At 40.4% G+C, this 23,563-nt stretch overlaps 1 protein-coding gene across 1 annotated transcript in view; it reads left to right on the forward strand.

The window, feature by feature from the left end:
- Positions 1–17,849: 17,849 nt before the first annotated feature.
- Positions 17,850–23,563, forward strand: part of LOC143118580 (uncharacterized) — a 123,833-nt gene continuing 118,119 nt past the window's right edge. The window contains exons 1-2 of the mRNA XM_076279614.1: positions 17,850–17,915; positions 22,754–22,846. Of these exons, the coding sequence (XP_076135729.1) occupies positions 22,795–22,846 (52 nt within the window). The 5' untranslated portion in view covers positions 17,850–17,915; positions 22,754–22,794. The remainder of the gene's footprint in view (positions 17,916–22,753; positions 22,847–23,563) is intronic.

A 23,563-nucleotide genomic window follows, 5' to 3' on the forward strand; every position in this document is an offset into this window, starting at 1 on the left:
TTCTGATTAGGCATTTTTCTTACTTCTTGCAGGCACTCACTTTGATTCTCTCACACTTGCACTTTGCTCTCTCCCCTCATTTGTAACTCTACCTCTCTTTCTCTTTCTTTGTCTTTAGGCCCACTTCACTAGCTTCTTTGCATCCATACATCCATACACTCATACACGCACGCCACCACTCCCATTCATTTCCCCCTAGACATTTTGCTATTGGTAACCTTCTGCTTTACTTTAATAAATTAATATATTTGGTTTGAACCTTGTTGTCCGTGTCCCTCTTTATGTTTCGGTCTGGGAACGAGCTGGCCCTAACACCTACCATTGCAGTCCCCTTGTCTGGATTCCTGGCCCGTGCAGCCTAGCTACCCAGTACTTGACATACTGTATGACAATTCCTAATCCCTATGGACAACACATGCCCTACATTGGACTATTTGAATTAGTATGGATTAGTATAAATAGGATTCATGCATACATCATACTGGTTATGTAACCATCCTACCTCTTTGTAACATACCTCAGGTTGTTGTGTTCTATTCTGTACACCTAACTAACCTATTCATTTATTATGTATACAGTACAGACCTTACTGCCCTGTAACTGACCCTAGGCAGATGGGTCAGGCCTTTGAGTCTTGTATCCACTCGAGGTTTCTTCCTATATGTATCTCCAATTCTAGAGAGTTTTTCCTCGTCCCTGTTACTTATAGGCACACTCTGAATGTTTAACACTCTGTTAAGTGCCATGAGACATGAGTAATGTTTTGGCGCTCTATAAGTGACATTAAATATAAGTTGAAATTGAAATTGAAATTATTCACTGCACCACATTATACTGATTGCTTACACTTTTATTTTCCAAATCCAACTCCACTCCATTTTGTTAAGTTCTATTCATTTATTAAAAATCTAATATATGTATTGCTAATCCGTGTGTGGTCTTTCCGTACTCTGTTACTTTGTTGAAAAAAAACCCCAGCTATAAACCAGCTTATGCTGGAAGCTGATTTTAGCTGGTCTTTGCTGGCTTAGTTGGTTGGTTGTCACCGGGATGCTGTTGGTAAAATATTACATACCAAAGTGAAACATGAAATCCATGGGAATCATACAGGGTTTAAGTACAGCAAAGCATAGATATTCATACAGTAACAGTGGCAAAGTCAGGAATCATCCAGGCTACCTTAATCTATGACACAAATGGCTGTTGACGCAAAACAGACAACAAGTGATATCAACACTGGCGCCTTACATTATCCATGTTCAGAAGAACAGCACAGATGTTACAGGGTCGAGACGCAGACATAGAATCATACTCGAAGCTGGTGTCACACTCCACCTCAGTCCCATTGATGAGAATGGGGCTGTGTATGCTAACGCATATTTGGTGTGAGAGCTAGGGACCAAATCCTGATGATGTACATACAATATTATGTTGACTTGTTACCACTATGGGGGTGCTAGAGTTATGGAAATTAGCTCATATCTCAGCCAATTTTTAACGTATCAAAACTAAACTAGGTATGAGAGGTTATGTGGTGTAAGGGGGAGGGGGTTTATCAGTGTGAGTGTGGGTGTGTGTGTGTGTGGGGGGGGGGGGGGGGGGGGGTTGGGGTAAGTGTGATGAGGGGTAGCAGGTAATAGGGTGTGTGCAAATGCAAATGCCAAAAGGAAGGAAGAGTATGACAGTTCACTGTCCTGATGGTGGAAAGATGTGTATGCATCTAATGTAACAAAACTGAGTTGCCATGACAGCTCCTGCTGAACTGCTTGGCCCCCAAATATAGCTGCAGAGCTGCAAATTTAGAGAGAAATGAACAAAATTCAAGAGCTGTGAAGCTTTCGGAAAGTTTTCACCTTGGTCTGTTGGTGGCGCTACAGTGCACATGATAAAGTCTTGTAAATCGATGGGTGGGGCCTTACCTTTTGCCTTAATCCACTGATAAAGTTTGAGCTTCATAGATCAAAGCATCGCAGAGCTATTTGCATTAATGCTGTTAAAAGATTGATGGATTTTGACCAGTTGGTGGTCCTAGATATTTGAGGTTTTGGGGGCAGTAACTTGGTGAAATTGGTCAGTGGCCTGAGTAGAATAAGTGTGCAAAGTATGAGCATTTTACTATGTACATTTGTATGTGCTGCCATGGACTCCTATGGCACTAGACAGAAGCATAATAACAAATCCTACTAGGCCTATAGGGTCCCTACGCAGCTTCAATGCTTGGCCCCCAATAAGACAAGGTAGAAAAACTAATGGCCCCAAAAATGACAGAAATGTGGCAAATGACTTTTAAGTGATAGGGACCAAATGTAGTGCTGAAAATGTATAATCAGAAAAATAGACCAAAATAAATTTCCCATGACAAATGCATTATGGGAAGTCTAAACCAAATCTACCGCTGAAAATCTTAAATTTCCCAAATACATTTTATTTTCAAGAGCCATTTTTCACAACAGAATTTCACATAGGGGGTGTCATTGGAAAAAGGAGAGGGTGTAGTTTCAGAATGTGGTGAAACATCCGATGCAAAATGTAGTATGGGATGTTTATCGCTGTTCTAGTGCTGAAATTCTGCAATTTTCCAAATACAATTTATATACTATATTTTCAAAGGGCAAAAAAAGCAATTTTCCACCATAGAATTTCACAAGTGGGGTGTCATTGGAAAGAGGAGAGAGTGTACTTGTAGAATGTGGTGAAAGACCCCTTGCAAAATCCTTCATGGGATACCTGTCCCTGTTCAAGTGCTGAAATTCTGCAATTTCACAAAATATATACTGTATTTTCAGAGGGGCAAAAAAGGGCATTTTCAACCATAGAATTTCACAAGTGGGGTGTCATTGGAAAGGGGAGGAGGTGTAGTTTCAGAATGTGGTGAAACATCCCTTGCAAAATCCTTAATGGGATATCTGTCCCTGTTCAAGTGCTGAAATTCTGCAATTTCACAAAATATATACTGTATTTTCAGAGAGGCTAAATATGCAATTTTTCACCATAGAATTTCACAAGTGGGGTGTCATTGGAAAGGGGAGGAGGTGTAGTTTCAGAATGTGGTGAAAGATCCCTTGCAAAATCCTTCATGGGCTATCTGTCCCTGTTCAAGTGCTGAAATTCTGCAATTTCACAAATACATATTATATTTTCAGAGGGGCTAAATATCCAATTTTCCACCATAGAATTTCACAAGTGGGGTGTCATTGGAAAGGGGAGGAAGTGTAGATATAGAATGTGGTGAAATATCCCTTGCAAAATCCTTCATGGGACATCAGTCGCTGTTCTAGTGCTGAAAATCTGCAATTTCCACAAATATATACTGTATTTTCAGAGGGGCAAAAAAGGGCATTTTCAACCATAGAATTTCACAAGTGGGGTGTCATTGGAAATGGGAGGAGGTGTAGTTTCAGAATGTGGTGAAAGATCCCTTGCAAAATCCTTCATGGGACATCAGTCGCTGTTCTAGTGTTGAAATTCTGCAATTTCACAAAATATATACTGTTTTTAGAGGGGCTAAATATCCAATTTTCCACCATAGAATTTCACAAGTGCGGTGTCATTGGAAAGGGGAGGAGGTATAGTTTCAGAATGTGGTGAAAGATCTCTTGCAAAATCCTTCATGGGCTATCTGTCGCGGTTCTAGTGCTGAAAATCTGCAATTTCACAAATATATACTGTATTTTCAGAGGGGCAAAAAAGGGCATTTTCTACCATAGAATTTCACAAGTGGGGTGTCATTGGAAAGGGGAGGAAGTGTAGATATAGAATGTGGTGAAATATCCCTTGCAAAATCCTTCATGGGCTATCTGTCCCTGTTCAAGTGTTGAAATTCTGCAATTTCACAAAATATATACTGTTTTTAGAGGGGCTAAATATCCAATTTTCCACCATAGAATTTCACAAGTGGGGTGTCATTGGAAAGGGGAGGAAGTGTAGTTTCAGAATGTGGTGAAAGATCCCTTGCAAAATCCTACATGGGATATCTGTCCCTGTTCAAGTGTTGAAATTTTGCAATTTCACAAATACATATTATATTTTCAGAGGGGCAAAAAAGGGCATTTTCAACCATATAATTTCACAAGTGGGGTGTCATTGGAAAGAGGAGAGAGTGTAGTTTCAGAATGTGTTGAAAAGTCCGATGCAAAATGACATGTAGGCCGTAGGGAATACATTTACTGTAGAAAAACTTCAAAATCTGCTACAAACTACATACCACCACCCCCCCCCCCCCCCAGTGTAAAATGAACAAAATTATTTAATAGAAAAAAACATAACACAACATGTATCAAAAGATCCAGCACAGAAAATAAAGAAAAAACTACATAATCTGCCACCCTCTACACAACACATAATAAGATATACAGGCTTTTGAACGTCTGTGAACAATGCCTGTTCATCTGCAACAGGCACATGCCTGTGTTATCGCGGATTTGCGGTCAACACTGGCCCCTTGTGGACGAGGTAGAAAATTGCATTATTTAAGGTGGAACGGAAACTTAACTCCCCCGCGATCTGAAAGTGGTCTTCCCCCGCGGAAACGAAAGTGGTGCCAAGTTCAGCCACGTGCTACACGAGCTTGCATTCAACAAGCCGCCGGTAACGTTCTACCGTGAAGGCGAAAGTAAACGCCTCACTAGAACAAATGTCAAAGGGAAAACCAGTTTGAATCCTCAGGGACCAAAGGCACCTGCACGATAACGTGGCGGATTACTGGCTTCTAATGAAATCATACTCACCGGTCTCAGAATTGAGGCGAGAAAGGCAAAGAGGAAGAGGCATGTCCCTGAATGCATTATATTACTGCGGGACAGCCTCCAGGTCAGTCACATGACATTGTTGATATAATGGTCTCGAGAAAAGGTATAGGATGGCATCATTCAAGGTGTAGACCGTGGTGACGGTCTGAGGGAGGTCGAAATAGATCTTTGAATACACCAAATTTGGTTTTGCTTATTGCCTGCATAAACAGGACATGTGCAATAGTTCATTATAAATATTGGGAGCATTTCTTTAGCTTAATTTGTGAGCACTTGTTCATAGTTTGCAGTAAGTTCAAGGATGTGACATATACCAATATTTCTGTTTTCAGATCTGGAACATTTTGAAATCCTGTCTTCAAGGACTTTGTTCACCAGCAGACCCCTTGATGATTACCTTTATTTACAGCATTTGCATCTGTCAGTCTTTAAAGTGATCTAATATGTATTGACTATGTACTAGCTTAGTACATATTAGTTGTTGTTATTTTAGTTTCACAAATTCAGTGGTTACCTGTAATGCTCAAGATAAACAAGTAAAAAATTCACTTTTACTTCTGCATCTGGGTCTTCAATTCAACCTACTGACTGAAGCTGACGGATTTGTATAAATGTTTTTGAGAGCCCCGGCAAATTGGTTTGGCATGAGTTTTAATGTAATTCACAGTTCAGAAAAGTTCCATAAACCTTTTTTGAAGTGCAAGTTCAGTGCCATCAACAGTAAGTTTGCTTTCTGATATTTAAAGAACAGAAATGGGTTTGGCATAATTAAAGGGTAGGTAACAGTCCACCAATAGACATTTGAACAAACAAACAGTAAATATCAGTTCAAGTTCTATAATTTAAATGAACAATAACTGATTGGAAGAACTGATTCTTTGAACTGATTGAAAAAACGGCTGATTTATCTAATTGAGAGCAGTGGGAGTTAAGAGGGGCTCAAACATTCACGGCATAGGAGGTACAATTCCCTAGCGGTCATGTCCGGGTCACTCTGGTCAAGGAGGGCCTGAACATCTTCCCTTTGTTCTTCGCTCACCGGACAGTCAATGTGAGGAACCACCATCACTCCTTCTGCCTCACCATTGTGGTCCATGGCAACATCCCAGTTGATGTCTGGCTCCTCAATGTCCTAGAAGAGAAGCAGAATTTTACAGGCTGATAGTCTATCCTTCCAGAATAGGCATCTGACACAGGGTTGCCAACTTTGGGTGTTTGGCTGGAGTGAGATTTTGTGAAATCATAGTGCGTGTGCGTTAAATTTTTCCCTAAACCTAATTTTAAAAATGTCTGTCCCCTGACTTTTTTGCTATGTACAGTATAATATTTTTTTTTTTAAATAATAGAATGGAAAAGTTTCTTCAAAATGTACAATTAAATTATTGATTGCACTTGAAAACAAGACCAGTGTTTTAACCCTGTGGCATGGAAGGATTATGAGCCACTGGGCCCCTGGGCACAGACATGAAAAGGGCCCCCCTGCCCACCTGAAAAAGGTAGTAGCTCAGTAGAATTTTTTTTAAAATAACCCCTTAAATGATGACTTCTGGCGAGTTTTGTGGAAAGAAATGGACAGACTGAGACTTATGAATGTATGTATGAGTGTATTTATGTATCAGGGATGGCAATAGCCTAAAATATTTTTTTCCACCTACCATTGTGGCTGGTGGATTCCAAAGTCTACTAGCCACTAGAGATACAGTATGAACATTTGATGAAAAATCATGACCAAAATGATCACGGTTATTGGTATTATTGCAATATGATTAAAATGTGCTGACTTTTTTTCTAAACCTACCATCAATGTTGGACAGAACTCATAATTGGCCTGCCCTTCATGCCCAGTAGCAACAAATCTAAAGGTCAACAGAACAGCTATAGGGCCCTATCATGACATTCTAAAGTGCATCGTCACTCGTCAAAAGTCTATTCAAATTTAGTAGGATGTCCAGTTCACATTGGGAGGGGTTTCGTTCTCAAAAGTGGAGCGCATGGCGTAACAAGGTGTTCCTGGGTCTTTTAATCAGTCATATGGGTGTGTTTGGGGCGTAACATCATTTTAAACCAATGAGAATGACACCTGTCATTCCCTTTAACGGCGCAACGCGCGATATGTCAAATAAATGCATCGGTATTTTGGCATTCAAAGGCGCATTTGAAGGAGGCTGCTTGCGAGACCGTATGGAATAGTCATTCTTAAACCATGCTTTACTAAAACCTAGCATATCCTTCACGCATTTGCACTCGTCTATTATTTGAACTTCACCAAGGAGTCAGTCAACGACAAGACAGTTATATGCAGTTACTTTCACTATTGACTGACAATGGGTTACCATCGAAAACATAGGCTGGAAAAAGCAACACTTACCCTAATGTTGCTCAAATGACTGAATAAAACAACATTTATCCTGCAGAGGAGTTGCTTATATCTCGTGACAGTGTCTTCAGCTGTGCTCCATACGTGTCTCGCCTCTCCCCTAATCACTTTTAACCGTCATTACCAATTTGCAAATGATGGTGAATAACTACTCATCATGAGATGTACAGTATTTCGTAATATCTTTATTCTAATTATGTTTCCCATTGTAATCGTGCAATTTGTAATGCTTTGCATGGACGTGCGCTGGTGTGCGTTCTTGAATGATAGAAGGATGGTGCGTGCACCTGCCAATATGACTGTTGACATGCGCTCTTAAAATAGCATATGAACAACTCGCCATTGACTTCTGACCAGGTTTAGGTGGTGTATGATAGCGATTTTTAGACAATGCGCCAGGTCCCTCCCTAGGTTGTTAATTGCCACACCCCTGGGCGCAATGCTTAAAAAATAAACGTGCAAAATAACGAATTCAACTTTCCGCGGGTGAATAACTAGTATTACGCCATGCGCTGGTGGCCCAAAATACAGCCCATAGTGTCATAAAAGTGGTATGGCTCCTTTAAGACTCAATCCACTGGTGTGAGTTCTGGAGCCATCCAACTTTATCTAACTCTATACTATCCTACATCATCTGATTTTAATATTATGTCTAGGCTATATTTAACATTTAACATTTATTTTCTATTTGGCCTGTTATGAAATTATGCATTGACCAATATAAGCACACTTTTTTAAGACACTTAAATACATGCAATTAAATACATGCTTAGCATTTTGTGAAAACAAATCATTATGGCCACATCGACAAACTCTTAGCCATGAGCTGTATATCCTTAGAATCCTGTTATTTCATGTGATGTCTGTGAGGCTACTTTGCGAGTAGTTACTAGAGAACAACGGGCGGCCACACTTTGTGTCGGTCTGCCTCATGTCTAAATAGCAGCGTGTTCCGTGAAGGTGTCGCGGACCGGATTAAAATAGCCTAGTCAGCGAATCAACAATCAGAGAAAACTGCGCTGAGAACGTTGTATGTGGATATTAGACCTACCTGCTGTTGCTCTAGTATGCCTTAAACTCGTATCCTGTCGTTTAGAAACAATGCTGTGGTCAAGTCTAGTCATCAACAAAAAATGAACGGATTGCAAAAAAAAAGAATGGATTTGGCATGACATTTCTTGCGTGTGCGTGAGAGCGTGAGATGAGTGTCACGCCAGATGCGTGAGAGTTGGCAACCCTAAATCTGACATAATAGTACTTGTTTGCATAGAACAAACCAAACCTACGATCAATTAATGTGTTTTTTCTAATTTAACAAACAGAATATGCACGTTAACCCTACAATAATTCAGTTAGCCTAATAACCTAATATTAGGCTAATCCAGCCAGACAACGAGCTAACTAAAGTTAACGTTAGCTATTCGCTAGCGTTAGCTACGGTTAACATTACAGACTAGAGCTAAGTAATAACGTTCTAGACTACGGCTAATGTTGATGTTAAGCTACACTAACATATTTCTCAGAAATGTTTCTTTCTCTAATTTAACAAACAGAATATGCACGTTCACCTTACAATAGTTCAGTTAGCCTAATGACCTTCTAATTGTTGCCAGCAGCCAGCCAGACATGGAGCTAGCTTCTAAGCTTAACCAGAGCCCGTTTACGACCTTATTAGACATTCTCTGGCTTAACTAAAGTTAACGTTAGCTAGTCGCTAGCGGTTAACATTACAGACTAAGTAATAACGTTCTAGACAGTACTATACAAAGAAGACGAATGTTGAAGTTAAGCTACACTAACATATTTCTCAGAAACATACTCAGATTAAATTTTACACAAGCCACAGTTTTTCGGTCATCACAAATGCCCGAATTCAGCCACGGGATTCTTACCTGAAGAAACCTCTGCCCACTGCCAGATGCCGTTGTTGTCTGTCTCAAAGATTCGTCTCTGGTTGTCTTCTTCGACTGAGGAGGGCTGTCAATCAATTTCACTCTTCAAACACGGCCAATCACAGCAGAGCTAGTACCAAACCTGGTTACCGCCCCCAAGTAGAGCAGAAATTCACTTCGCACGAGCAAAAATCAACTTCGAGAGAGCTGAGTGATTTTCGAGTGAGCGCTGGTCAGATTCCTCCTCTCTCGCAGCATATTTTTCCTCGCTCGGGGAGCAGTTTCCTCTGAGTGCGTGCGCGCAGAGAGTATGAAATAATATAATACGCCCGTATGCATGTTTTATCGCTCGAGTACTTTATGGCACTTTTCTATCGCCATAAATCACTACCATTATACAAATACTCAAAGGCAAATGAAAGTCTATAGAATTACTGGAAGAATTCATGATGGAACTCTCCGGAAGGAACTGTCCTCTATATATGAGTCACAGTAAGCGCTTTCAGATATAACCTCCGGAGTATATGAGGAGGTTTGTCAAACGGAGGTCCTACCCTTCGGATGATTCAGATATGATGCTAAACTGCGGACCTAATACTGACCTTACACGGACGTATGTGTGAACGACATACACGCACATTACAGAATCTCCGTGTGGTTGTCGAGTGAGGGGTGGGGGCTTGTAGAGTTCACAAGATGCTGAGACATGACGCAGATTATATGCGGCCGCTGCCTGTCACAGCTGCTTCTTGTTTACAAAATATAGCCTATCATTATGTAGGCTAAAGAAGAAGAAATCTATTGTGCAAAGGCTAATACTTGAAGTAGGCTAGTCACGTAAGTGGGCACTTGAAATTGACCTAGCCTACAGTATTTGTATGTGTGCTTCAAATAAACACATTTATCTGTTTTCAACGTTATGTACCAGAATTAGCTAGGCTATAGAACCCCAAATCTGGTTTGCGTTGGAGAGAGAGAGCATGCACAAACTTTATGGTAGGCTACCAGCCAATTCAGTAGGCTAACTCAAGACTTCAAGATCGATCATACAACGTTTTTAAGCAACAAACAAAATACTAACATTAATAACAGTGAAGTTGTTCGTTTTTTCATGGTTTATTTTTTTCCAAAAGCATCCTCTCCCATGTAGCATTTACGTAAGGAGCTTGGAACAAAGTTGGGTTTTCTTCGTTTTCATTTTCTCTAGGCATCTATGCTCAGCAAATATCAGCGAGCTCAGCAGGTCATGAAGGCTATCAATGAACAGAAAACCGTGTTGGCTAACAATTTATTAAATACTCCTGTTATTGTCGTCAACGACGTCGCTATAGGCTACTGCCTTTTCAGCGCCTTCTGCTTATGATGATTCAGTCTTCTGAATTCGTTTCTCCTTGCCATGCAGTTGTAGCCTAACGTGTCTCTAACGTTCCTTTCAGGTGTTCTATCAAAATGTTGTATGCCCTCATGGACAGTAGCTCCGTGATGTCTGCATCTTTCCAGGTTGGAGATTTTCTGGACAGCACTATGCCACTCCATCATAACACTGGCATTTAAGTCAGATCTAACCACATGGACGCATGAAAGAAACGTCACCAACACGCCCTCTCACTAGGTGTGATTTTAACCGAATGTTCTACTCCTCGTTCAGACACAGCACATTTACATAATGTCCGGAGGAAATACTAGGTCGGGGGTAGTATATACACCGGGTGAATTCGGACTTCCATATGACCGGTTATGTCGTTCAGATATACGGCCCCACCGTTTAACATCGGCAGAACCTCCGGTCTTACACGTATGTCTGAAAGCGCTTAGTGAGAGCTTCCACCCCTTGACCTCTCCAGAATAAGTCCCGCCTCCGTAACTTCCGTATCCATCCAACTTCCGGGCGTGGATTGTCTATGAGAAATAACATGGCGTTTCGAAATATCATACCGGTAAAACATCTGTAGGTAGCGAAGTTGAAAAAGCTGGTGGGCAGATTGGCCTACACACTTCTGCCATATAGTTTCCACTGGATTTTTTGATTGTCGGTGCCGTTTAAGTAGTATACTATAGACTATACTACTTAAACGGCACCGAAAATCAAAAAATCCAGTGGAAACTAGATGGCAGAAGTGTGTAGGTCAATCTGCCCAGCAGCTTTTTTTAATTTGTCACCTACAGAGTTTGACAGGTACGATCTTTCAAAACGCCATGTTATTTCCCATAGACAATCCACGCCCGGAAGTTGGATGGATACGGAAGTTAGGAGGCGGGATATATTCTGGAGAAGTCTATGACCTATCTGTGAGGTTGATGCACCTACTTCATGTCAGCCAATCCCTGTCCAGATATGTCATATGTCTCTTTTACGACAGAGAAAAGTTCTGTTGAGTAGAAAAGTAGGGATTGTACTGTGGCGATCTTGCAGACCACTATCGCCACCTTGTAGACATTAAGGAGTTAGCATAATTGAAATAGCTGGACTGTGTGTGTGTGTGTATGTGTGTGTGTGTGTGTGTGTGTGTGTGTGTGTGCTTTTTTCACCTGCCTAAAATGTCTGAATTCTTCAAAGTTCTTCAACCCTCTGCTCAGTCTGTACCTATAATTGGTTCAACTAGGTACCTGGAATGGAACATAGATTTTGAGATCTTGGCTGCTTTTTTTAATTTATTTTTTTACAAATTTTAATTGAAAAGCATGAAGCTGGTTTTAATGATGGCATGGCTATAGCATGCAAATCTGTAGTAAAGGTAAATGGTGAAGAATATAAAATATGACATAAACAAATATATCTCTTAACTCCATACTGACAGTTGTTTCACTGCCATGAATTTCCCTCTAAAGCAAACTGGCATGGAATGCCTTCTCTCATATCCTGAAGACGTACTTGTGCAATACAAGATGCTCCCATTGTGTTCATATAATCCTTACTCTGGCAAAGCGTTTTGCTTTAGCTAAAATAATTTGCCTTGTTTAGGTAAATTGAGCATTACATTATACAGTACACACACAGAGAAATGGGGGTGTCATTTCTGTACCCCAAAGGTAAATTGTTTGGGAAAGTACCCTCGAAGGTACAGAAATGGTCCTTAAGGTGATGACTGTGGACCTTTGTTTAATGTCAAAGGTATGAAATGATTGTTGACAGCAAAGCCTTTACTCTCCGAATGAACCAGTCTGTTTCACAGATTACAGGAGTGTTTAAATGTGATAGGGGGAGGAACTGATGAGTCACTTTTCAGAACATTCTAATGTTTAAGAATTATATTTTTGACAATGCCTGTCAGAGGAGAATATTCTGTAGAGAACGTAACTCGTGGAGAAGACCTAGTGGCTCTTTTTTTTTTTTACTAAAGAATTTTCTCTCTGTATGTATGTTCATTTGATAGGCTGAGGAGATAAGACATAACCTCTATGTTGGAAACGCTCCTAATATCAATGGATTTACACTGGAAATCTGTGACAGTGCTTCAATTCCTGTTTTGGATGGGTATTGTCAGCCATCAAACGTGTGTTTCCAGGGAATAAGGAATTTACGGAAAATTGTGGTCTCACTTGTACTATTGTTTCCCTTATATATTAGCCAGTCTGGAAGCCAGCCTGAATTTACCTCATCTACAAAATTTGAGGTCAAGTAATTCAGCCTGGAGTCGGTCTTTAGACAAGTCTATGCCCGAACCAGACGTGTTCCGTCCAATCAAATAATTTGGGCTGGCTTGAAGGTGATAGTTACCAAATACGGGTGGGTGGTTTGCCAAATGCTGGAAACTTTTGGAATGTTTTCTTTTTTTTTTTAGCTTATGCACCCTCACATTGGAGTCCCGAGTTCAAATACAAAATTTGGTATCGATATGTGACAGTGTTCCTGAGATATGGACGACTTCCTCTTTCGGAGCTTCACCGCCGATTTCGTTTGGCTGTGACGGGCAAACGCTTTCGAAAATCAAAAATCCTTCTGGTAACTTTTGTGAGGCTTGGTCCAAGGATAATGTACGTCAAGTGTCGTGGAGTTCGGACCAAATTTGTGACCTGTGAAAATTTAGTTTCGCTTTCTTTTCAAACCAAAATATGGCGGACGAACGACACGCCCACCTGACGTCAACTTACACCGGTACTGACTGGACGTTTTAAATAGCCAAAGTAGGCTAGATCAAGGTCAGTGTTCAAATTACTGCATGCAAATCACTTAATGCTATGCAGAAGAACCTAATCTTTAGGCCATCTGATGTAGGATACCCTTGGCCTTCCTGTGTTTATGGGATTTCTTTGACAGTTGCAAAGGGAAAAAAGTGAAGATAGTCTTCTTTACGCAGTGTTATTTAATAAGTATGTTTCAACCACTCTTTGGGTCTTAATCAGATAGGCCTACACCATTATTACATAACATTACATTTCGCTGACACATTTTTAACAAAAGCGACTAACAACATGGTAACAGCTAAGTTTTAAAGCAATTCTCTCAAAAAATTTAGGACAATTTAAAAATGGTAGAGTACAGTAAGAATAAGTGCATCAGTGAGTGCTGTTTTTAAACAGTTGAGTGTCAGTTCAAGACGGGTGGTAAGTGCTAGGATCAGCAAGACTTGTTGTAAGTGGTGCTATGAAAGGAGATGTTCTCTAAAGAGCTGGGTCTTCAGAAGTGTTTTGAAAATGGAGAGGGATGACCCTGCCCTTGTAGGAACTGCTAGTGTGTTCCACCAACGAGGAACAACAGATGAGAAAAGTTTGGATTGCACTGAGCGTATCTGTTGCAATATCTGTGTGCATTCATATATTAGGTCTATTTCTTTGATAGTCAACATAATTTGCTACCACATAACAAATACCAAATAACAATACAAACGTTTATTACAAACTTTCCTGCATACTTCTTAAATGTGTTGCAGTCAGATGGGTGGATCTTGAGTATCTATTACCAGTGTTGAATGAGCAGTTTTTGCAGTGATCACTACTGGACATTCCACATTGCTAGACAGCACTTGAGTGAGGATAGACTTATTTCCACTTCACAAATAACCATCACTATCTGCAATAGCTACAGTAGTAAGCAGTGTTGGGCAAGTTACTTCAAAATCGTAATGTACTATGCATTACTTATTACTGTCATTTCAAAGTAATTTGTTACATTATAATATTACTGTCTCTGAATTGTAAGGCATTACACTACTATTGCATTACTTTTAAGTTACTTTCACCAAAATATCTAGAAATATGGATTTGCCATTCTAAATGCAGTTTATTACGCTCAATGCAGCTTGCTCTTCCAATGGAGGGAGATGTGGTATAGCATAATGACTGAGCTAGGCTTAAGGCAACAGTAGAATGCACTAGGCGCAGTGCTCATAATGCAATACAAGGAACAATCATAGTCAGAATTTTGTTAAAAACCAACAAAAGGTCAAAGTCTGGTAAATTGTGATAGAAATACTGTAACTTTAAGGCCTAGGCCTACTCATTAAAATCAATAGAGAGCCTACTATATTGTAAATCAAAGCTTAAAGGAACCGTATGTAAGATTGTGGCCAAAACGGGTACTACAATCACTTTCAAATTACTGTAGAGCGGTGTATCCCCTTCCCCTCCCCTCTAACTGGCAGAGTTGGCAACCGGATGACGAAACACTACTGACTTTGTGATTAGTAGATAGGTGGAGGGTGGCGCATTAGGCCAAAACACAACATGACAACATCAACATCAGTTGAGGGCTGCAACTTCACTTTTTAAATGACAATATCCTGGCCAGACTACTGTTGTCAGTGATATAAGTATTTGAAATGAACATGATTTCTTAATGTCTAGTGACATATCAGGGCAATTTTATGATTAATTGAAATACATTTTTTACATTTCGGTGCCCTAAGTGAGTGGCTTTGAGTGAGTGACATTTAAATGATAACTCAAACACCTAAAGTAAAATAAAAGGCCTATTATTTACAGACCATTACTGTGTATTTTTAAACATTAATTTCTGAAGAAATGCTGTTTTACTTATAAATGGTGCACTGTCACTTTAAGAGCATTGATCTTTACGTTGTCATAATGCCCTTTTGCCAGCTCTTGTTTACAAGCCTTATTTGTTTGAGTTACATTGATAGCACAATATTAACAATAATATACACAATGTTAAGTTGTTTTAAGCAACCGTCATTGCTTTGGAAATGGAAGTATGCAATGACATGTTGCTTCACATTTCGTTTTGTGAATACAAGTGAATTATGAGCCTGGTATCCACCTAGCTATCTGAATGGAATGAGTTTCAGTCGACTCAGCATATCATGTGCTTCATGTAGCCTAAATGCTTGGAAAAGACCCAATTCTAGTACAACCTGGTGATTGAGAGAACCCAAAAGGTATCAAACTTGCATGTAACATCGTGTTAGTGCATTTTGACATTGTAAACGTTATTGATGAAGAGTGAAACGCAGTTTGCAGTAAAGCTACTATTCATTGGTTACATTTGGGTGCCCCCTCTGTCCTTTGGTGCCCAACGCAAAGTGCGTGATGCGCGTGGTGGGAGCGGTGGCACTGCCAGGCTACACAATCTTTTTCTGCATTTCTATCCCTTTATTCTCTTCAATTCAAGTTCACAGCACAAAGCTGACATGCACAACAGCATAGTTTGTGTTTTATCAATAATCAAAGAGATTAGCGTGGCACTATAGATGTTTCATTAATTTACTTGTGCTATTTCGCGAGCTGAGAGATCTTTCGGTTTCGCACACAAAGTGCACTAACTATTATGTTCTTCATAGCCTTGTCTCTGACAAGCTGAAAATAATGAGCTAGGCTTATGTACATCCAGCAAATAGTCCGCCTGCGAGTCTGCTGCAGCCACAGTCCTATTCAACCAGTATCAGGAGATACGTTCTACTATTTTGCGCGGATCTTTTCTCCTCTGTTGTTATCGCGTGGTGTTTGCGAATATGTATCAAAACAAAACAAGCGCTTCATTTTGGGTTAAACTGCATTGTAACGTGCGTTACTGAAGTTTGTACCGAGTAAATATTACCCAATATTTTTTTTGTAATGCCTTACATTACCGCGTTACCGCAAACAGCAATATATTACAGTAATTACATTACTTTTGTAATGCATTAGCCCCAACACTGGTAGTAAGTATATATACTCTTTTGATCCTGTGAGGGTAATTTGGTCTCTGCATTTATCCCAATCCGTGAATTAGTGAAACACACACACACACACAGCAAACAGTGTACACACAGTGAGGTGAAGCACAAACTAATCCCGGCGCAGTGAGCTGCCTGCACCAACAGCAGCGCTCGGGGAGAAGTGAGGGGTTAGGTGCCTTGCTCTTGCACTTCAGCCGTGCCTACTGGTCGGGGTTCGAACCGGCAACCCTCCGGTTACAGGTCGGAAGTGCTAACCAGTAGACCACGGCTGCCCCAGGGACATTATTCAGTTCATAGCTGAGGATTTGTCCTAGGTTCACTTCCCTTTCAGCATCATATGCAGTAATGATGCACTGGAGAATGTTTCTTTTTGTTGCACTATAAAGGATATCTTGTCTAAATTTTTTGCAAATAAAGCAATCTCTATAGCACTCTTCAGCAACCCTCAAACATGCACACTCTTCAATTTTTTTGCATGGCTGGAATTTGAATGATAGGAAAGAGCACCAGTGAGATGTTTTAACCAGGCAAGCACAGTCGCCTTTACAGTAAAAAAAATACAGTGTAAATCCTCTGTAAAGACTGACAACTGTTCATAATAGTTAGTGACAAAGTACTTTCTACAGAAAAATGAGCAGTCACCTACTATTCTATCAACTCATTATCAAGGAATCTATTCTAAACGTAATGTTATAAAGGTGTTCTTCTAAACGTCATACTGAATTTTAGCTATTATTTCAATTTATATTTTAATTTTAGCTTATTTTCATTTGCTACTTGAGGGTCATTGGGGTAAGTCCTGTCCTGTCCTACAACATATCTGATACATAAAGAGTATATTAATGCCTCATTTTTTGCAATTCCTATGATATCTGATGGCAAAACCAAAAAGTATGTGAATTATGCTAATTAGCAAGCTTAAAACTCAAAATTGAGCTTGGTAAACAAAATATTTGAATTCAGCACCCTCAAATTGTGTAAAATAGCCCCTTTACCAACTTTTCCTCAAATTTGCCAACAGGACTTTTTCTAAACGTTTGTTAGCTATCTGCTCTCCCTCTAATAGGTTATCTGGTTGCAGGCGCCGCACAGCAGCATCCAGAGGCTGGTCCCGCCCTGCTGAGACTTCCCATTACCCAGGAGGCCTGATCAGACACCAAGTCTTGGAACACACACATACACAGACACACACACACACACACACACACTCAACTCTCTCTCTCTCTGTCACCCTCATGCACCTGTTCTACCTGCTCTCACAGGTACCCTTTCACACCCACTCACACATACATTTAACTTTTTTCCACCTCTCTCTCGATCTTTCTCACACACACACACACACACTCTCTCTCACACTCACACACACACACACACACACACACACACACACTCTCCCTGACTCTCATTCAGCTGCTCACTCAGACATATACATTACCCCCCCCCCATACACAGTATGCACATATAACTCCCCCTCTCTCTCTCTGTCTGTCTCTCTCTACCCTTCCCTCTCTCTCCCTCTCTCTCTCTCCCTCCCTACCTCCCTCCTCTCTCTCTTCTCTCTCTCATCTCTCTCTCTCTTAACCCTCTGAACACCCTCCCACCTCATGCTCTGGGTCCCTCCTTCTCCTCCTCTTCCTCCTCCTTCTCCTCTTCCTCCTCCTCCTCCTCCTCCTCTTGTGCTGTTGTCTCTGCTGATGTGCGTTCTCTGACAGATTATCACAGTCTGTGAAGACAACAGCACTAAGCACTGACTTCTTCCTCCTGTCACACAAGCTTCCAACAGGTATGGCCTTTATGTGCTTTAGATCAATAGATAGAGGACACACACCTGATAACTTATTATTTAGAGAATGTATTATTTAATTATGCCAAAAAGAGAGAGAGAGAGTGTGTGTGTGTGTGTGTGTGTGTGTATGTGTGTGTGTGTGTGTGTGTGTGTGTGTGTGTGTGTGCGCATGATAGTGCTTTATAGCCAGTGATCTTTTCCTCTGCGGTCTATGAGGGTTTTATGTGTGTGTGTGCGCAATTCTTTGTCAATGATGGTTTTGTGTGTGTGTGTGTGCATTTGTTTGGGGTTTTTTCCATCTTGTTTGAGTATTTGTGTATATGGATGACATCCTCATACGATAGTGATCATTCTTAAACAATATCCTTTGTGTATTGATGTCATTTGTATGTGAATGTGTCTTCGCACAGTAGACAGTGCATCCACACCTGTGGCTGTGTGCTTGATAGAGCTTTATAGCCAGTGATTTTTTCCTCTGTGGTCTATGCTCTGTAAAGCAATGAGGGTTTTGTGTGTTTGTGTGTGTGTGAAGACACTTTGGTACCTGTTTGTTAATGCAGCAGGCAGGTGACTTGCTCTATCTGCTCCTTAAGGCTCCATTGCGTGTTGGTCAGCAGCCCAGGAAACCTGTCTGTCGGGAGTTCATTAGTCGCTGAGCTTGTGTGAAAATGTATCTGCTTTATGCTTAGTCTAAATCACCTGACATGAGGTGAGGCAGGTATGCACTCTTGTGTCATGTATAAATAATCAATAGCTTTGCACAAGCTTTGAGTAGCATCGCTCAGCTAACAACCCATACAGATGTTTGCACATACACACATACACACACACACACAGAGAGACATATAAACCCCCATATACACACACTTTCTCTCTCACACACAGACACACAGATTTTAGTGTTCTATTTAATTTAACAAACCTTGTGCAAACAAGAACTCAAACACACACACACACACACATTTCTTTCCAATGTTTTATGAGCAAAGCTGCCCATCCCTGTTAACACCTAGTGTGGTGGTGAAATGTTAAAAAGTTCCCTTTATGTCATATATGCACTTGTGTTACATGTAAACAGTGAATAGTTTAGCAAAGTTTTCCATTGGCAAACAACTGATTTTCCTTAGGAACACATACAGATGTTATCTCTCTTTCAAATACAAAGTTGCCTTACTATTAGCATGACTGTATGGGAACAGTGTTGTTACATACCATTGTTACATACAGCATAACACACAAGAACATAAGGCCATAGAAGGTAAACAAAAACAAAACACATAAGGAGGGGTGGGGGGTACCTCTGTGTGGGGTGGACATACAACATCTAGAATTCTCTCTCTCTCTCTTTCTCTCTCTCTCTCTTTCTTCCTCTGTCACACACACACACACACACACACACACACACACACACACAGGTATAATGGCAAACAAGCAAACACACACACACACACACACACACAAACACACCTAAACACACACAGAGACAACATATGAACACACACAAAATATGTTTTGACAAGAGGTATCAGAAAGAAAGATCCCAGGAGACATCCAGTGTTATTTATTGTGCACTAGTTATAACGCTGCTGTGCCTATGTGACAAAGGTGACAAGTCAATCACCTGAATGTGCACATACAGTAGGCCTACACCTGGAAAAACAAGAAAGACTTGTCTTTTTTTTTCTTTCTCGTTTAAGATATTAGGCTACAGAGTTGTGCATTGTTCCGTTGCTTTCTATCTGTTAAGCACTCCCTGTGAAATGTTTTCTCTTCGCTAAAGCACATCCATTCTTTTGTCTTGTGGAGCCCTTTTCTCATTGTTACTCATTCACTGTGGGTGTTTGGTATGCACTGATGTTTTTTTTTTTTTTTGGACCAAAGGTAGAAGATACATTATTCTGGCTTTTCTGCCTTGATCATTTTGGTCGCAGCTGTAAAAATGCTTCACAAATTCACATAATATTTATTGCTATTAATAATGAATTTTCTTCAACCTAAACTCAGTTATCCCATAATGATAAAATAATGACAAACATATTGCAGACATATTTGCACCTTTGTTACACTCGAATGTGTTGAAAACAATACAACTTGCGTTGTTTTTAATACATCTCTGTGTCCAGATAGGGACAACACAGTTTGTGTCGTTTCCTTTTTTCATTTGTTGCACAATATGAAAATAACACAATAAAACACTAGGGCTGTAACGATACACCAACCTCACGATTCGGTTTGTATCACGATTTTTGACCCACGGTTCGATACGAATCTCGATTTTTCTTTTTTTTCCCCTTTTTTTGTGTGGGGGGGGCTAGACATTTTATTAAATAAAATTTTAATAGCCTCCCTTAGAACACCAGAGGATTACAATATAATATATCTATTATTTTATATCCTGATATAAAAATATTTTTCTGAATGACTGATATTTATGACAGCACACTTTATGCAGATTAGCCTATAGCCTAGGCCTACTATTTTTTATTACAACTCTACCTCTTTACTTCAGCTGTCTGGTTGAAGCCTGGAAATATTGTAAACAAAGTAGCATATAGCTTAGCCTATCATAGTGTACTGATTGGACTGTTCAGTTTCCCCATGTGTGTTTAAGTTTCAAGGTAATACTAGTTCTCTTTGGGACAGGCCCTTTTGGGAAACGTTGGTATTGAGATGATCAGTCAACTTCAATGCAAGAGTTTTAAACAAATATGTGCAGCATGCTAATGATGCTAAGCGGATTTAATAGTAATTTAGCTAGTCGTCTTCTATGCGTCCTTGCTTTCACGATTGTAAATGTTTTATTTAAGTCGCGCATGTTCATTGAGCAGGAGAGGAAGGGAGAGTGAGAGGAAGGGAGAGTGAGAGGGAGGGAGCGCGAGAGAGAGCGGGGCAAGGAGAGGGGGTTTACTTCTATACTGTTTTGTAAAGTTGCACACATAGTCTACAATGAAAGCAAGGAGAGGTATGAAATGATTATTTATTTATTTATTTGTTTTTGGACAACGTAGGCTACCGATAAGTAAAGCGGGAGTTGTGGGTTGCTTTTGCGGCTGCCTAAGCTGCAATGCACTGCGTGAAACACTAGAAAGGGTGTGTCGCGATTCTGCCTTTTCACACCGCGACACAGTATCGTGGATATGAATGTCGCGATTTCGGTTTCGAATCGTAAATCGTTACAGCCCTATAAAACACAATATGAAAATAGCAACTTGCGTTGAAAACAACACAACTTGCATTGTTTTTTATCACATCCACACACGTCCAGATAGGGACAACACATTCGTTTCGTTTTTAGGAAGGAAAACAACTGATGTATTACATTGGCATACATTTTTTGACCCTTTACTCAGTCAATGGAAGCATTGTTGGTAGCGATTACACCCTTTTCGTGTATGCCTGACGTGACAAGCCTTGGCACACCTGGATTTGGAGATTCGGATTTGGAGTTCTGCCCTCTAAAGGTTTTTCTATTGAGGATGCAGGATGTCCAGTTGGATGTGTTGGTTGTCCATTCTCCGGTCTCTCTGCTGATATTCAAATGGGGTCAAGTCAGGCCTCTGGTTTGGCCATTCAAGTCCATTCAGAGTTCTCCCTAAAACAACTCTGTGTTGTCTCGGTTGAGTAATTAGGGTCATTGTCCTATTGAAAGCATTCAGCCTTGGCTGAGGTCTTAAGCCCATTTAATGTATTATCAAGGGGGAAAAAATGATGTATCACATTGGCATAAATATTCTGAACATTTAGTTCAGTAGAAACATCGTTGACAGCAATGTTGTCCATATCTACTGATATTTAAGTGGGTTCAGGTCAGGGCCAGTTGGTGGATGTCCAGTTTCATGTCATGTCTCTACCAATATTTAAATGAGTTCATATCATGGCTCTGGCTTGGTTATTCAAATACATTCACAACACAACTCCGCGTTGTGTTGGTTGTGTACTAGGTTCATTGTCCTGTTCTAAGTGAACATTCATCCTGGGCTGGGGTCTTAAGCGCATGGATCAGTCTTTCTTTCGGGGTATCTCTGTACTTGGTGCCATTCATGTGAACTTAAAGGAATTATCCGGAGTAAAATGCACTTTAGATCGATTTACGGATGATTGGGGGTACATAAGTTGAGTTGACATCAAAATCATGTCATTCGGATGTGTTTTGAGAAAGTTTGATTGTACCGTTTTCAGTCAAAACTCGTAGCCTGGAAGTGAGCAGGGCATATCAATTTCGCCGCTACAAAACGCTATTTTTATACCTCTTCTACAGTTCCAAACAACATAACACTTACGTGGTAGTGAGTAGAGGGTCCCTAAAGCCAAACCGAAGTATCCCAAGGTCTTTATCGGATAGAGAGTCCAGAATGAATTTCATCAAGCCAGTACCTTTCCGGAAATGTTGCCATCTTTGCTGCCATCTTTGCTGCCATCTTCAGGGGAAAGTCCGTAGGAGTCGATTGCTGAGTGTGTTGTAACACGCTCTGGAAATTCACAATTTCGTCGCCGTTTTAAAAAAAAAAAAAAAACATAGTCCAGTCCATACAACTTCATTTCAATTTCGAAAGAAATACTGGACTATGTTTAAAAAAAAAAAAAAAAAAAAAAACGGCGACGAAATTGTGAATTTCCAGAGCGTGTTACAACACACGTAAAACATGTAAGCATGAGGCTGCAACAATTTCAAATGTGACAATGAAGGAAATACTTTCTGATGGCGCTGTACAGTGCTGGAGAGTTTTGACACTTTCTGAGGCCTCCTAACATTTTTTGTGTTTTTTGTGACATTCTGTGTTTTTGTTTACATGTTGTATTTTTCTTGTGTTTGTGTTTGCATTCCTGTTGACCAGTGAAATCGTTCCGACCCCATGAGAGGGTCTTCCGTGTCACAATGAGAGCCCCCTGTGTGTTCCTACTGCTTTACTCGGCCTTATCAGGTCCAGGTGAGTCTCAGGTGCACTCAGGTCCACCATTTTGTCTTGATTGTGATCTTGATTGTGAGTGCTTTAAATAGCAAGGGTGGTATCTGAAGCATGTGCTTTTCCTTTAATGTCAAACCTGTCTAAGTTAACAACAACAACAAGCTTTTTAAGGCTCCCAGAGCACTTTACTCACTGACCACCACCAATGTGTAGCTCTCACCTGGACTGATAGGGCAGCCATTATGCTCACCACATATCAGCAAGTTAACTCATAGTCAGTGTTGGGGAGTAACGGAATACATGTACCGGCGTTACGTATTCAGAATACAAATTATGAGTAACTGTATTCCGATACAGTTACAAGTTAAATAGTTGGTATTTAGAATACAGTTACATTGTTGAAATCAATGGATTACATGACGATACTTATCTGTTTCATAAGTTTGTTCACTCTCTAAATAAATTAAGGCAACTCCATTTCCCAGAAGCTCCTGAAAGCTATGATGAAATTGTTTACATGTTTAAATCCAAGCCCTGCCGTCTTGCACTAGCCTCAAAACGCAGCCAGCGCGCATTATGGAAGCGTCATCGGAGACCCTGAAATTACTGTTTGCACAGCATATTGAGTAAAGTAAGTGGAGCTAACTCCTGTTCCTCACTGATCGTGGTTCCTGATGTCTGTTCAAAGGATATTTTCCCAAGTATTAATAGCTCAGGCTACTTCGGCCAATCGGTTAC

The sequence above is a fragment of the Alosa pseudoharengus genome, unplaced genomic scaffold (assembly GCF_046254945.1).
Source record: "Alosa pseudoharengus isolate Yale_2024_CS ecotype anadromous, Long Island Sound unplaced genomic scaffold, YU_APseudo_1.1 YU_APseudo_1.1_scf_1, whole genome shotgun sequence".
In the NCBI taxonomy this organism is placed as follows: Eukaryota; Metazoa; Chordata; class Actinopteri; order Clupeiformes; family Clupeidae; genus Alosa; species Alosa pseudoharengus.